Raw genomic sequence first — 16,307 nt, 5'->3', positions numbered from 1 at the left:
TGATGTGTTAGTATTTCCCTATTATTATAACAATGCAGATTTCCTCTTTGTTCTCTAGGAGGCTAGCGATTGGTTAGGGCTATGCTTCCAGATTAGGACCCCACTGAGTGCACTGAAATGATCATTTGTTAAATGGTTCCCTAGTGCTTCAAAAGTTAGTGTTGTACAAAGAAGAGTTCCTCTGCCCTGGGAGAAAAAGACTGTGGTGTAGACAATTTGGGCCCTGCTTCTCTGTAGACTTCAAGATAAAGGGCCATTAGTAAAAAATAACTGAGAAGTAAAATTAATAGGAAACTACCCTGTGGTGATCTAATACTGTTTTGTAGTTAAAACCATTGGAGTAAACTTTTCTAAATGCTTCATGTTCAAAGTTTGTATAGTTTTCAGCTTTTCCAAAGGTGGTTTTGTTTTTGTTTCTGGGAGAGGTTGAGGCTGATGACATCAAAGTCTGTCTTTGAGGTTCACACCAGCCTCTGCAGCTAGCTGCATTGTAGATATCGCCACTTGGAAACTACCCAGGGATGTGAAAATCAAACCTCAAACTGAACCTACCACTTTCTTTCACTACCACCACTTGCTTCTGTATTTCCTAACTGATTCATTCATTACCTAGTTATCCAAGCTAGAAACTTGCATAACATACTTGATAATTCCTGCTCCTTTAGCCATCCTCCCAAAATCAATAATACGAGTTGAATAGTCACCTAGACATGACCATACCACCTCTTAAATATTTCTCCAACGTTCCTACCTTGCTCTACTGCCACCACTTACCATGTGACCTTGGACAAATTATTTAGCTTTTCTGTTCCTTGGGTTTCCCATCCATTAAATGGGGGGTAATTATATCTACCTCATAGAGTTGCAAAGTTTAAAATGAAATGACAGGGCTCAAAATATTAACTGCAATTATTCAGACCACTACCAGGCCACATCTTCCTTACATAACCCCATGATGAGTCTTCTGTTTTCAACCCTCTTCAGTCTACTCTCCCTTGCCGCAGCTAGTATGAGCTTTCCGAAGGGCAAATCCCTTCTTGCCACTGTTCTATATAAAACCTCACGCTTTCCATCACCAGCAGCACACAGTGAAATTCCAGCAGTGTGACTTAGGAGGAGGCCATCTATGATCTGGCCTCTGCTGCTCTCCTCAGCTTCTGTTCTCTGTACTTTCCCTGTACTTGCAACACTATCCAAGCAGCATCTCTTTCTTTCTGGCCAACTCCTCCTCCTCTTTCAGATCTCATACCTAACTTGTTCTAGGAGTTACTAGAGTTTGGGTCTCAGCTCTGACTTGAGCCTTAGTTTCTTCATTTGTGAAAGGGAGGTGATACCTTTTGATACTTTGCCTCATATTCATATATTGTTGTGAGCATTAAGTAAGATAACATGGTAAATTCTTAACAAGTGTTTAGTAGTAGTATGAAGTTCATATAGGTAAACCTGTATGAAACCTTTTCTTTTTTGTTAATCCTCATCTGAGGATATTTTTTTCCATTGATTTTTAGGGACAGTGGAAGGGAGGGAGGGAAGGAGAGAGGAAAAAGAGGGAGGGAAACATCGATGTGAAACAGACACATCAATTGGTTGCTTCTAGAATGCGCCCTGAACAGGGCTGGAGTTCAAACCTGCAACCCAGGTATGTGCTCTTGACTAGGAATCGAACCCGAGACCCTTCTGTATGAGGACCGATGCTCTAACCACTTGGGCATGACAGCCAGGACAAGACCTTTTCTAACAAACCTACCCGAAGGATTGTTGCTCCCCAATGCTGAGATCTTGTGAGGCCACAATTTTGTTTGTAAATACTGTCATATCTCAGGATAAGCTCAAATTGCATTGAGAAACTAATTTGCAAACCATATGAGGAAATGTTCTCATGTGTGTTTTTTTTTTTTTTTGGTGTGTTTTTTTTTTGAGAGAGAGATTGATTGATTTGTTGTTCTACTTATTTATGCATTCACTGGTTGATTCTTGTATGTGCCCTGACTGGGGATATATCAGGACAACACTCTAACCAGGGGTCCTCAAACTTTTTAAACAGGGGGCCAGTTCACTGTCCCTCAGACCGTTGGAGGGCTGGACTATAGTTTAAAAAAAAAAACTATGAACAAATTCCTATGCGCACTGCGGGCCTGGGACGAGTCGGCTGCTAAGCAGGACAGGCAGCGGCGGCGGGCCGGATAAATGTCCTTGGCGGGCCGCAGTTTGAGGACCCCTGCAAGCTACCCAGTCATGCCTATTCTCGTTACCTTATAGCACAGTTTGCTTTGGTCCCTAAATAGTATTTTCCAACTTATTAATCAGACAACTGATTATTAGACTAGTAAAAATATGTACCTTTACAAATGAAGAATCTGCCAATGCTGAGCTTTAAGTTGAAAAATAGCTTAGTGAAGTAGCTTTGAAGTCACACAGGACTGAATTTGAGTCTTAGTTCAGCTATGTGGTTTTGAGCAAATGTTTTAACCTCTCTGAGCCCTGTTTTCTCAATAAAATGGCATAATAGTATTAATCTTTAAGGTTCATGTAAGGATCAGCAATAGTATATGTAATACAGCCGAAACCGGTTTGGCTCAGTGGATAGAGCGTCAGCCTGCGGACTGAAGGGTCCCAGGTTCGATTCTGGTCAAGGGCATGTACCTTGGTTGCGGGCACATCCCCAGTGGGAGGTGTGCAGGAGGCAGCAGATAGATGTTTCTCTCTCATCGATGTTTCTAGCTTTCTATCCCTCTCCTTTCCTCTCTGTAAAATACCAATAAAATATATTAAAAAAAATAGTATATGTAATACAATTGATAGAGTAGAAGCACAATAAATGGTACTGATTATTGTTTAAAATGTTGTGCCACTAAGATGAAAATATACTTTCTTCCCATTAAAACAGCTTTGATGAATTTGAGAATTAGAAGGGAATTTAATATGCTAGCCCAAGGATAATCTTTTTAAAAATGCCCCCCAAAATTACAATAAAGCAGTCATTCAATAAGCTCTTAGGGTAGGTTGACTACAAGCTCTTGCAAGCCAGCCATATGGCATCTTTTTAAAAATGAAAAACAGCCTTCAGTTCTGCTCAACTTCGATGGGAGCACCACCATTTTGGAAAGTGCCTTAAAATAATACAATTCATTAAAGTTTGATGAAGAAAATATATAGTTCTATTTGACAATGAATTCAAGGCAGAACTGAGGTTTTCAAGTAAAGTTGAGTAGAGGACTCTTGGCTCCTAAATGTCAGCAAGAGTTGATTTTTAATGCACTTTCCACTAACAATCTACACATGGTGTTTCTCCATTTTCCATTTCTTCTTGTGGGTTCTTCCTTTCTACATTGTTTCTTTATTTTCCTTTTTCCTGTCTGTGCCTTTGAACTATGCCTGGGTGGCTAATTCTTGTGAGTGGCAAGTGAAGGCATTTTGGAGAGGCTGAATAGATGTAATCATGTTTGGAGTCTGAGGAATATGCTAAATGTTATGAAACAAACAAGCATGATGAAGATTAATCTAAGGATCCAGTAAGACGGTTTGATCATTTAAAACATCCTATGTTAACTTCAGGTTGTAAGTCAAAGCTTCAATTTGAATATTCTGGTGCCCTGTCATTGTTTTAAGAAGCAAAAACATGTTCATTGACATACCAACTTAGACCACAAATTTGGTGTGTAACAGGGAAGGAAGGGTTGTGGAATGGCCTGGTGCACTGATTTATCATCTAATCTCAAAAGATTAGGGATATACCTGGGGCTCTTGTTAACAACTAATTTTTATTATATACACATATTTTAAAATGTATTTTTATTGATTTCAGAGAGGAAAGAAGAGGGAGAGAGAGAAACATCAATGATAAGAGAGAATCATTGATTGGCTGCCTCCTGCACACGCCCTTACTGGGGATTGAGCCTGCAACCCGGGCATGTGCCCTTGACCGGAATTGAACCTAGGACCTGTCAGTCCACAGGCTGATGCTCTATCCACGGAGCCAAACTGGCTAGGGCTCATATTTATTATATTTATTTGTATACTTTGCCTGCCTTGTCTGCTCAAATGTAAGCTCTTTGAGGGCAGAGATTATGTTTTATTCACTTTATAGTTACTATGTTTAACACAGTGATTTGTATGTAGAGGGCATGTGAAAAATATGTGTGGACTATTGAATTCACGAATACACACACACACAAATTTTTTTTGGAAATGCAAAGCTCAGATGACCATATTTTCCAAATAAAGATATCAAGATATATGGTCAAAATGGTGGAGTATACTTATAAGGACTGTATGGCTACATACTCAAAATATTACACCAGAAACTGTTGGATGATAGAATTGCTTTGATTACCAAGGGGTTCTTATCTTGTGGCCACTGTAGCCTTAAAAGTGTCTTTGAGTGAAATTCAACAGTCTTTTGACTGAGATGGGAAAAAATAACATCTTTATTTTCACTAACATCCAACTGAAAATCAGCATTTTCCTCCATTGTGAATGCAGGCAACAAACCACAATTAGCAGAACCTTTCACTGTCAATAGAAATCCCAGACATTTTCTTTTCTTTCTTTTTTTTTTTTTTTGTTGTTGTTAATCCTCACCAGACGATTTTTTTTTTTTTTCATTGACTTTAGAAAGGGTGGAAGGGAGGGGGAGAGACAGCAAGAAAGAAACATCAATGTGAGATAGACACATCGATTGGTTGCCTCATGGGTCTGGGGATCGAGCCTGCAACTGAGGTATGTGCCATTCAGCAGAATTGAACATGAGACTCTTCAGTCCTTGAGCAGATGCTCTAACCACTGAGAAACCAGCCAGGTGAAACCCCAGGTATTTTCATATCACGTTTTAATTATTATGGACTTATTGAACTATCTTCTAGTTGCTTTAAAATTTCAGTAGTTACTTGACCCACTGCAAGATCTTGACATTTTTTTAAAAAATATATTTTATTGATTTTTTACAGAGAGGAAGGGAGAGGGATAGAGAGTTAGAAACATCGATGAGAGAGAAACATCGATCAGCTGCCTCCTGCACACCTCCTACTGGGGATGTGCCCACAACCAAGTTACGTGCCCTTGACCAGAATCGAACCTGGGACCTTTCAGTCCGCAGGCTGACGCTCTATCCACTGAGCCAAACCGGTTTTTAAGATCTTGACATTTCATGTGTTAATAAAGAAAAACATTAATATACCACAAGTTTTTAAAAAATATTTTTATTGATTTCAGAGAGGAAGGGAGAGGGAGAGATAGAAACATCAATGATGAGAGAACCATTGATCAGCTGCCTCCTGCACACCTCCCACTGGGATCAAGCCCACAACCTGGGCATGTGCCCTGACCAGGAATCGAAGCCAGAACCCTTCAGTCTGCAGGCCAACGCTTTACCCATTGAGCAAAACTGGCTAGGGCCATAGCTTTTTAAAAAATATATATTTCTTATTGATTTCACAGAGGATGAGAGGGAGAGAGAGGTAGAAACAGCAATGATGAGGGAGAATCATCAATCTGCTGCATGCCCCGCACTGGGGATCGAACCCGCAACCCAGGCATATGTCCTGTCCAGGAATCAAACCACAACCTCCTGGTTCATAGATTGTTATTCAACCAGTGAGCCACACTGGCTGGACGAGATCCATAGCCTTTACCAGACTGGTCTAATGGCACAAAATAGGTTAAGAATCCTTGAGCTAGAGGCTAATACATTTTAAGCTTCAAGGTCTTTTCCTTTTACCATGTCCTTCCTAGACTCTTTCTAAATTTGTATTCATTATTTTATATCATTTTTCTTAAAGATCCCAGCATTTGTCTACGTTTCACATTTTACAATGCAAAACCTGGATTCACTGAGACAGCTTGGTACTGGGCACATAGTAGATTTTCAATAATTTTTGGTTGGTAGGGTCTGAGAAATTATTTATTTAAAATATATTTTTATTGATTTCAAAGAGGGAGGGAGAGGGGGGAGAGAGAAACATCAATGATGAGAATTATGGATCGTCTGCCTCCTGCACGCCCCCCTACTGGGGATCAAGTCCACAAACCCATGCATGTGTCCTTGACCAGAATCGAACCCAGGACCCTGCAGTCAACAGTCAGCAGGCCTACGCGCTATCCACTGAGCCAAACTAGCTAGGGCGGGTCTGAGACATTTAAATGGTACAAGAGTATCTGGAAGTGCTGCAGACCACTGCTTACCCTTCTCCACTTCCTAAGAAGGGTGGGTCATTGGAGGTTGGGTTCAGGATAGGGAAGGAAGGGCTGGCTCTACCTAAGTGAGCTTGGACAAGGCGAAGCTAGGGAACCAAGCTAGGAGGGGTGGAAGGTGAGAAACAGGGTTAGAGATAACGGGGATTAGTCTCCTTTGGGAATTAGCCCTTTTCCCAGCAAGGAAAAGCCTTCATGGATGCATATATCTGTCCTACTTTATAAATAAATTCTGGTTGTCCTAATTGACTCCAAACCCTGTGGGAAAAAAGTCCCTGCTCTATCATTTGCGTGTAGCGCTGCTTTTGAGTGTTGCCCACTTGATTTCTCTCACATTCTGAGCTGCTCCCAACGATGTGTGGAAGGGAGCCAGCGCGACGGAGGGGCGGTGTTCCGATCGTTCCACGGCACGATTTTCTACACTAAATTCCCCAAACGACCAGCCAAAATCATCCCGCAATCGTGGTCCACCAGAGTCCAAAAGATGACCTAAAGGGAGGCCCGACCGCGTGGCGGTGGGCGTGTCTGGTGCGAGCAGCGGCGGTGGCGGCGCCGCTAGCGGGGATTCGGGACGCTGCAGCCCCGGCGAAGGGGCGGGAGGGCCGCGACGGAGCGGGCCGGCGGGGACGGAGGAGGCGGGGTTCCGGAGACGGCCACGAGGCGCGAGGCCTAGGTTTTTGACCTCCAGTCAGCGGCTGGCTAGCAGGGAGGAGCCTTGGCCCTCAGGGCCTGGTGCCCCGCAGATACGGCTCTACCCCGGGCTTCACCACAGACCCCTTTGTGTTTCTGCCCCCGCCCCGGAGGCGCCACGGCCGGCGGCGCTGAGTTACCTCATTGGCTCAGCCGAGGGCTTTATCGATTGGCTCCTGAGCCGTTCAGCGAGGTACTCCTCTTCTTGCTCCCATTGGTCGCAGGAGCTGCTTCTCAGGCCATTGAGCGAGGTGATTGCCCGGCAACTCGGAGTCCCTGGAAGCAGTTCCGGGAAACCCCGCGTGCTGCCGGGATCGCATCTCTGTCCATGACGGGGGGAGGGGGTGGCGCGCGCGCCATTTCTTGTCGTTTTCAAAGCGCCTCGCGCTGATTCTCACGGGCCTGGCCGCCGGCCCCTGCTCTTCCCGGGTGAGTCTCGCCCAGGCCCGTGGGGGGAGGGGCCGGGAGCCCCGATTCGACCCGACCCGGACTCGGCACCCGGTCCCCAGTTTCGTTTTCGCACCGAGGTCCCGGGGTGGGGGTGGGGATGGGTTGGGGGCGGCTTCTGTTTCGTCCGGCCGCACAGCTGAGGGCCTAGCCCCGCGAGGCGCGTCCTCGCCTTCGCTCATTCTCCCTCGGCCCCTCCAACCTCCGGCCCGCGGTCAGGCCCGCCGGGCGCCCTCCCGCGGCTTGTCGCGGTCGGCAGTGTTTTTCCCGCCTCCGCCCGCCGCTCCACGCGGCCGGGCTGGCTGGCTGGCGGCCTAAGGCGCCCGCAGCCTCGTCGCTTCTCCCTGCCGGAGCCGCCTCGCTCCCTAATCAGCCGCCCTCGCCACGAGTGGGATGTGTTGATGGCCCGGACGGGCGTGAAGGGGTGGGGTGGACAGAGGGCAGGATGCAAACCCCGGGTATTTTGAGCCGAGGAAAAACTTTTGTGGGAGCAGACGCCGAAGGCCGATGTGTGTAGGAAACCTCTCTCCCCTCCCCATTCTGCATGCTGCGAGTCGAGATTTGAAGGAAAAAATGACTACTAGGGGCCGTGAACCTTAGGCTTCAAGCGGCGCCTGAAGTATATAATTCTAAGAATGTTTTAGGCGCACTAAATTGGAAAGGGGATTCTCTTTCTTAAACCGCAGTAAGCATATTGCCAACATTAAAACTTACAGCCTCTGGGTTCTTGAAAGGTCCAGTCCTTTCACGCTGTTGGAGATTTTGCCGTATTCAAGAGGCTGAATTTATGTCTCATGAGTCAGTCGTAGGATAAGGGGTTGACACACTTAAACCATGAGATAACCGTTAGTTTTCATTTTGTTGGTTCTTCTACAACCCGTCTCTTAATGTGAAGAATTTGCAGAGATGTTTAGAAAAAGTCAGGGAGGGGCTAGTGCTGACTTCCCAAATATCCCAGCAGCCCTTTTAAATCTTAATGAAATTTTTGCTTTTTGCAAAAATGCTCAGATCAAATGACTACAGTTACATTAGTATATTTGCTGCATCAGAATTTGGCTGTGTGGCATTTGTGTTGAATTGACATAAGAGTTTTAGGTGTGGTCTCGTGTGACCTAAAAAGTCTTTTTTTTTTTTTTTTTTTTTAATGAGCACATGGTATTTGGTTTGAAGAGAAAGGTTTTTCTGTGATCTGAAAGGTTTTATTTTCCAGAATCTACTTACTTTACATTTTTTGGTTGAAGTTTACACTTATTTTTGTTGTTGAAAATTTCAACCATTTCTGGATCAACTTGCAGTGAGCCTTTGCAATAAAATAGTAGTCATAAATAATTCTGTCTTGTCCTTAAAATGCAACTTGTCTTTTTGCTTTACATATACTTTAAAAAACATACCACCTTAGCAGATGTTCATTGAACTTTTCTGTTAAAAATTTGCTTGCTTTCTGTGACTAATAGTATTTCCAGATGCAATACTGTAAGGGTCTTGTGATACTGATGAGAACGTTTGAGTTGTGATGATCTTATTATGGTCGTATTTGGGGGTCGGGGAGCATGGGAAAATAGAACTATATATTCACAAAGAGACTTTGGACTTTAGGATGCATCTTTATGGAAATAGGTTGTTATTAATCAGTAAACGTATTCATCTTACACTTTTAAGTCATTTTGTGTGGTCAAAAGTGTGCCAGTTTTGAGTGTTAACAGAAACATTTAAAAAAGTGTGCCAGTTCATCAGACTTTGAGGCTTGCCTTGAGAAACATTTATCAACCCAGAGTTTAACCACAAAGTCTGTGCCTGTATAAACATTAGTGGGCTCTCAAGTCTTAATAATGATTTGTAATCATAAGTCATGATATTATTTCATTTCAGAGTAACCCTTTCAGCATTTTCCTCTCTTCCTACTCTCTATTACCTCCTTCCTCTCAATCTTCCTCCCTTTTTCTTTAACTTCAACTAAATATTAGTGGACTTTGAATTGAAAAAGTTGTTTTAAGTCAGAAAACTGCACCTGGTGCATTTGCATAGTCTTTGATAAGCAATCTGGAAGTGTGGTTATCTTAGGAGTTTTAGTGCTTTTAGGAAGCTTGTATTTTCTTTATAGATGACTAGGTATCTTGAGTTTTCATCAGTAAAAGTAGGTTTTTTCTTGAGATCCACCTTAATGCCCTTTATTTCAGTATTTGTTGCAATGTCTATATCCTGATGCTTATTATCTTCATCTCATTGTAATTTCACCACAGACAAACTTAGTCTTGAGGCAGTGCAGAGACTGGCTTTTTGTATGGTTTTATGATTTAATCTCTCTCTTTAGGGAGTTGGTTCATTTGAACATTACATACAGGTTGAATATGCAAAATGATTTGGGTAGGTTAATCTGAGACAGCTGACCTTCCTAGAGAAGTAATGTTTGTTGAAATTATTTGGAAGAAATTAGTTATCCATTCTTTATTATGTTTTTGCAGCTTTATTTTACTGATGTGAAAAATTTAATATGTACTCATGATTTTTTTTAATATGAAGCAACCTCAATTATAGCTCACTTTTTATTTTATGTGGACTTAAACAATCTGTTAGCTTTTAAACTTGGTCATTTTTTCTTTTAAATCTGTGAATGGGAATAGCAAATTAATTTTAGAAGAAAAAATAATGTCAAGTTGTGTGTTTTTTGTTTTGTTTTATGTGAGGCGGAGAAACCAAACCACCAGTGTGTTGAATCAGAGATATCAGGGCATTTATTTTACACTTATCTTGGATTTGAAGTAGAGCTAGGAAAATTTGAATGTTCTTAAACCTTGCTAAAGTGGTGTGTGGGTGTTCATTATGTTTTTAAACCAAACTTTAAAAAACGGTATAAGAATTGAGTGCTGAGGGGCTTTTTAGGATTTTCCGGTGATTTGTTGATATACTCGTCAGGACACAACAGCTGCTTTTGTTAATCAGCGATTCTACCTAAGTAAATTTAAGCCTTTATTTAACCTAGTGTACATGAAGTTCCTTAAAGAGCTAATGCTTCCATGTACATTTTCTATGGTTTTACAGGATTGTTATTGCAAATTTAGGTCAGATACATCACAAAAGGCATAAAATATTATTTTGATAGAGGTTATTAGCAGCATGTATACAAATTAGTTTAGATAAATCATGCATTGTCCTACAAACTAGTTATTTTTGGCTTAATGTAATATAGCTCCTGAATTTTTTCCAGCAGCATAATAAAATGGCTAATCAGGTGAATGGTAATGCGGTACAGTTAAAAGAAGAGGAAGAACCAATGGATACTTCCAGTGTAACTCACACAGAACACTACAAGACACTGATAGAGGCAGGCCTCCCACAGAAGGTGGCAGAAAGACTTGATGAAATATTTCAGACAGGTATAATATGCATTTCTTGTTTCTGACTGGTTATGAAAGTGAGGGCAAACCACTTTGAATTTTATAGATTTTGTTAAGGTTTAATAATACTTATTGTTTCTGATCTATGTAGAGCTGAATGTTTGTTACCTTCCCTTCATTGAGGGCATATTGGGTTTGACTTTGATATTCTTATCTCATTATTTTGAAGCCTTCTTAGTGTTGAATATGCAGTCTTAGTTGTTTCAGAACAGTGCATCAATTTGTCTTAGATTTACCACCAATTAAAATGTATGTTTCAGCATATCAAATTTTTACTTTTTTCCCTTAATTTAAATCAGTCATCATTTTGCTTTTACTTTTCTACTTTTAGCTTCTTAAAGTGATTGTTAAATCAGCTTAGGTCTGATTAGGTGGCATAATACGAGGATTTGTTAGACTGTATTGTCTGAAATGATAATATATGTCAGATTCCTTGAGAGTTTGTGCTTGTCTAGTTTCTATTAAATAGAAACACACATCTCTCAGTAATATGGAAGTGTTTGGTTTGTAATAGCTGCTTTTTTAAATCTAGAAGTCCTATGGTTAAGTACTTAAGCAAATTTGAACATCTTAATATGGTTGGTTGTAAGTGGTTTGAAGCTCTAAAGAGGGAGAGAAATTTTTACTCTTAGTGTTGTTCAAAATAAACGTATCTTCCCCCTTTGGGGCCATGGATGGAAACTTCCTTCCTCAGTGTTTTGTGTGCCTATCCAGATTTTGGGAGAGAGAATTGAATTGTCTCACAAATGTGTCTTAAGTACCAGAGTAACATGTATTGGGTTTGTTTGTTTTTTGTCCTTAAAATTTATTTTAAATATGAAAAGTTAAGGATAATTTCAGACATTATAATGACATCTAAAAATTACTCCTGAGTCCCATTTGAAAATCAGTCCTCAGGAACTTTCTGTGACGTTCTGCCATAGAGTATTGGCAGTGGTCTGCTTAGAGATGCTCTCTTGCAGAGTGTTTTGTTATTGATAAATGGCTGATTGTTTTAAGTGTAGGGTTGGATTGATAGAATGGATTGCTGGGTGTCCTGAAGTGTGGCTCTGGGTGGTGATAATGGAATATTCAAGTAAGGAAACTCCAATTATTTAGAGTTGCTCATTTTGAGCTTTTGAAATAAATCCTTGCAACATTTTTTTAAAGGTACCTTTGCAAGTGGCATTACATTTATTTAAAATATATTTGCTGTGTGGAATAAAGTTCTTTTTGGTTTTTCCAAATGGAGTCACTTCTGATGTTAGTTCATATGGACTTAGGGTTTTAATCTGCCAAATATTTCCATTTTACATAGGATCAATTCTGAAATATATTCCTTATACATATATGGAGAGGAAATATAACACTTAACAGACTTAAGTGATTATATTTGAAACTTAGTGGATGTTCTGTGTGCAGTTAAATATACTACATATACAGAATGCAGTGTATATTTTCTGTATAGTTTACTTGTAAGTCCATAGTAAAGTCCTTAATGCCATTTGAAAAAAAAAATTGTCATTGTTGACAGTGTTGTGAATGCCACAGCATCTTTTAAATCTCAGCTTGACACTTGAGAAGAAAAAAAATGCCTTAAAATATGACTTTCAGATTTGACTGATCAAGCTGCACTTGCATTTGTAGAAGAGTTTAAAATTATGCCTTTCCACATTCTGACTGCAGCAAAGTAGATGCTTTGATAAACAAATGTGTTTCATGTTATCTTTGGTGCTGAGGAGGAAAAGCCTTTGATACTTTTTGGAGAGCGCAATAAATTATTTAGTAAAAGTGGTTCTTTCTTACCCCTTCCCCCCGCAACCCCCACCTCTTGTGTGGTTAGCAACAATTACAACAGTCCATATAAGTTGAAGATTGAGCCTTGGGAAATACAGTATGTTGTTACCACTCTTAACATAAAACAGAATTTGTTATATTAATGCGTAATCTGTAGAACGGGAGTACATCAGATTTAACTTCCAAGACTTAAACCTCTGAGCAGTGGGAAATGGGGTTAAGATTTTTACGTTTTTTATGGGATATATTTACACCCCCATATGAAAAGCTAAGGATAATTTCAGACATAACATGATTAAAATTCATGTTTGTAGTTACTGACATTTTACCTTTTATTTTCATATTTTAACTCTTGACCTTTCTACATAGTATTTCTATAGCTGCCCATATGCATATAGTTAAATGAAAAATGTAGTGTGTTAGTGATAGTATTAAATGTAACTGTTCTTGATTAAACATTGATAGTACAGTTTAGAGTTTCCCTTTTGTTGCAATAATGTTACCCCCTTTCAATTTAATTTGTAGGATTGGTAGCTTATGTGGATCTTGATGAAAGAGCAATTGATGCTCTCAGGGAATTTAATGAAGAAGGAGCTCTGTCTGTACTACAACAGTTCAAGGAAAGCGACTTATCACATGTTCAGGTAAGGCTATTACTCAGAAATGTCTTTGAATAACTAATGACCTGCAATTATTATACTATTACTTTTTTCCTGTGGAGTAGTGGTATTTTTTTGTTTGTGATTACCTTTGCTTTTATTTTTTTTTAAATTGATTTCAGAGAACAAGGGAGAGGAAGGGAGAGATAGAAACATCAGTGATTTGATTGATCAGCTGCTGTCTGCACACTCCACAGTGGGGATGGAGCCTACAAACCGGCCATGTCCCCTGACCCAGAATCAAACCATGACCTCCTGGTTCATAGGTCTATACTCAACCACTAAGCCATGCTTCTTTTAAAAAATTAGTTTAAGGGGGGAAAAATCTGCTTATGGCAAAGAGTTTTCAGAAACAGTATAAAGTGAAAAAGTGTCCCCCCCCCCCTCTTCTTTATTTGTAGTAAGTTACTTTAAAAACTTAAAATCAAAGTTTGCTACTTGTTACTAGTTTTTTATTGTTTACAATGCTCAGATTTTAAACATTTTGGATCATTTGATCCTGTTTTTTCTTTTTTTTTTCTTTTTAAATAAATCTTTATTGTACAGATTATTACAATTGTTCCTCTTTACCCCCCCCCCAGCTCCCCTCCACCCGGTTCCCACCCTACCCTCTGCCTTTACCCCCCCCACACACTGTCCTCATCCATAGGTGTACGATTTTTGTCCAGTTGCTTCCTGCATCCCCCACACGCCTTTCCCCCCAAGAATTGTCAGTCCACTCCCTTTCTATGCCCCTGATTCTATTATATTTACCAGTTTATTCTGTTCATCAGATTTTTTATTCACTTGATTTTTAGATTCACTTGTTGATAAATATGTATTTGTTGTTCATAATTTTTATCTTTACCTTTTTCTTCTTCTTCCTCTTCTTAAAGAATACCTTTCAGCATTTCATATAATGGTTTGGTGGTGATGAACTCCTTTAGCTTTTTTTTATCTGTGAAGCTCTTTATCTGCCCTTCAATTCTGAATGATAGCTTTGCTGGGTAAAGTAATGTTGGTTGTAGGTTCTTGCTATTCATCACTTTGAATATTTCTTGCCACTCCCGTCTGGCCTGCATAGTTTCTGTTGAGAAATCAGCTGACAATTGTATGGGTGCTCTCTTGTAGGTAACTGTTTTTCTCTTGCTGCTTTTAATATTCTCTCTTTGTCTTTTGCTCTTGGCATTTTTTTTTCTTTTTTTTTAAAAAATATATTTTATTGATATTTTACAGAGAGGAAGGGAGAGGGATAGAGAGCTAGAAATATCGATGAGAGAGAAACATCGATCAGCTGCCTCCTGCACACCTCCCACTGGGGATGTGCCCGCAACCAAGGTACATGCCCTTGACCAGAATCGAACCCGGGACCCTTCAGTCCGCAGGCCGACGCTCTATCCACTGAGCCAAACCGGTTTCGGCTGCTCTTGGCATTTTAATTATGATGTGTCTTGCTGTGGTCCTCTTTGGATTTCTTTTGTTGGGGGTTCTCTGCACTTCCTGGACTTGTAAGTCTATTTCTTTCACCAGGTCGGGGAAGTTTTCTGTCATTATTTCTTCACATAGGTTTTCAGTATCTTGCGCTCTCTCTTCTTCTGGCACCCCCATAATTCGGATGTTGGTACGCTTGAAGTTGTCCCAGAGGCTCCTTACACTATCTTCATATTTTTGGATTCTTTTTTTTTTTTTTGCTTTTCTGATTGGGTGTTTTTTTGCTTCTTTGTATTTCAACTCTTTGACTTGATTCTTGCAATCCTCTAGTCTGCTGTTTAATCTCTGTGTATTATTTTTATTTCAGTCAGTGTATGCTTAATTTCTAGTTGGTCCTTTTTCATATCCTCGAGGGTCTCGCTAAATTTATCAGCGGTTTGTAGAAAATTCTTGAAAAACCTTATAACCGTGGTTTTGAACTCTATATCCAGTTGTTTGCTTTCCTCCATTTCTTTCATTTGTGACCTGTTTCTTTGTCTCTGCATTTTCGCTGCTTCCCTGAGTTGATAGAGTGGCTTTGTGCGCTAGGTGTCCTATAGGGCCCAGTGGCTCAGCCTCCCCAGTTACCTGAGTGTGGACACTCTTGGTGCACCCCTTTGTGGGCTGTGTGCACAGTCTTGTTATAGTTAAGCCTTGATTGTTGTTGGTATCACTGGGAGGAATTGACCTCCAGGCCAATTGGCTGTGAGGATCAGCTGTGTCTATGCTGGGAGAACTTCTGTGCTGGAGACACCCTTATGAGATAAGACTTGCAAAAGCCTCTGTGCTCAGCTTGGATGGGGCGGAGTCTCAGGGCAGAGCAGACAGCAATGGCTTCCCATCAGCCCTGCCCTAAGAGACTCCTGGGTCTCACTGTCCCGCGGTAATCGCTGCAGGCACCTCTGAGAGAAAGCCACCCTCGTGTTTTGCCCACTGCCAGACAGTCCAGTTTCTTCCCGAATGAGTCTGGGTCCCCAGAGTCTCGCCAGGAACTGGAGTTCAGAGCCGTCAGGAGCTTTTGTCTTCCTCCCGATTGAGACAGCCAGCCGCGTACTCAGTTGCTAGCCCTCTCTGCGTGCACGTGCCTCGGTACCTCAGCCTTCCGCAGTTCCTCTGAGTCTCAGTGTGCTTTTCTCTTTCCTGACAGTCCAGTTTCTCCCCGAATGAGTCTGGGTCCCTAGAGTCTTGCCCGAAACTGGAGTTCAGAGCCGTCGGGAGCTTTTGTCTCCCAGTTGAGAAAGCCAGCCGCGTACTCAGTTGCCAGCCTTCTTCACGCATGCTCCTCGGTACCTCTGCCTTCTGCAGCTCCTCTGAGTCTCAGTGTGCTTTTCTCTTTCCTTCTAGTTGTATAATTTCCACTCAGCCAGCCTTCCTGTGGTTCTGGATGATGTCCGTTTTGTCTTTTAGTTGTAGTTTTGAAATTGTTATGCGAGGCAGCAGTTTCGGTGTTTACCTGTGCTGCCGTCTTGGTTTCTCCCTGTTTTATTTTCTTGAAGGGAAATAATGAAGGTGGGAGAAATAGTTTTCGAACATGTGGCAAAGATAGTCCAGATGCTTTTAAATATCAACAAATGAAAGACTATCTTGCTGCTTTCTGCACCATTCACTGGCACATAGTAACCACTCAGCAAATACTTATTGAGTGAATAAATGAGTAAATATTTTGTTTAAATTCTGGTCTTCTGAAATTAAATTTCATATG

At 41.1% G+C, this 16,307-nt stretch overlaps 1 protein-coding gene across 3 annotated transcripts in view; it reads left to right on the top strand.

Annotated features, from left to right (window-relative positions):
* The first annotated feature begins 7,174 nt into the window (after positions 1 to 7,174).
* HNRNPR (heterogeneous nuclear ribonucleoprotein R) overlaps positions 7,175 to 16,307 on the top strand; it is a 37,835-nt gene continuing 28,702 nt past the window's right edge. Inside the window, exons 1-3 of one of the 3 annotated variants that reach the window (XM_080655685.1) lie at positions 7,175 to 7,308; positions 10,535 to 10,700; positions 13,023 to 13,141. In XM_080655685.1, the coding sequence (XP_080511811.1) occupies positions 10,544 to 10,700; positions 13,023 to 13,141 (276 nt within the window). In that variant the 5' untranslated portion in view covers positions 7,175 to 7,308; positions 10,535 to 10,543. Of the gene's footprint in view, positions 7,309 to 10,531; positions 10,701 to 13,022; positions 13,142 to 16,307 lie in introns of all 3 variants that reach the window. The other 2 variants (XM_080655686.1, XM_080655687.1) reach the window with 2 other exon arrangements.

The sequence above is a fragment of the Plecotus auritus genome, assembly GCF_963455305.1.
Source record: "Plecotus auritus genome assembly, chromosome: 2".
In the NCBI taxonomy this organism is placed as follows: domain Eukaryota; kingdom Metazoa; phylum Chordata; class Mammalia; order Chiroptera; family Vespertilionidae; genus Plecotus; species Plecotus auritus.
This window is presented reverse-complemented; position numbering and strand designations above follow the sequence as displayed.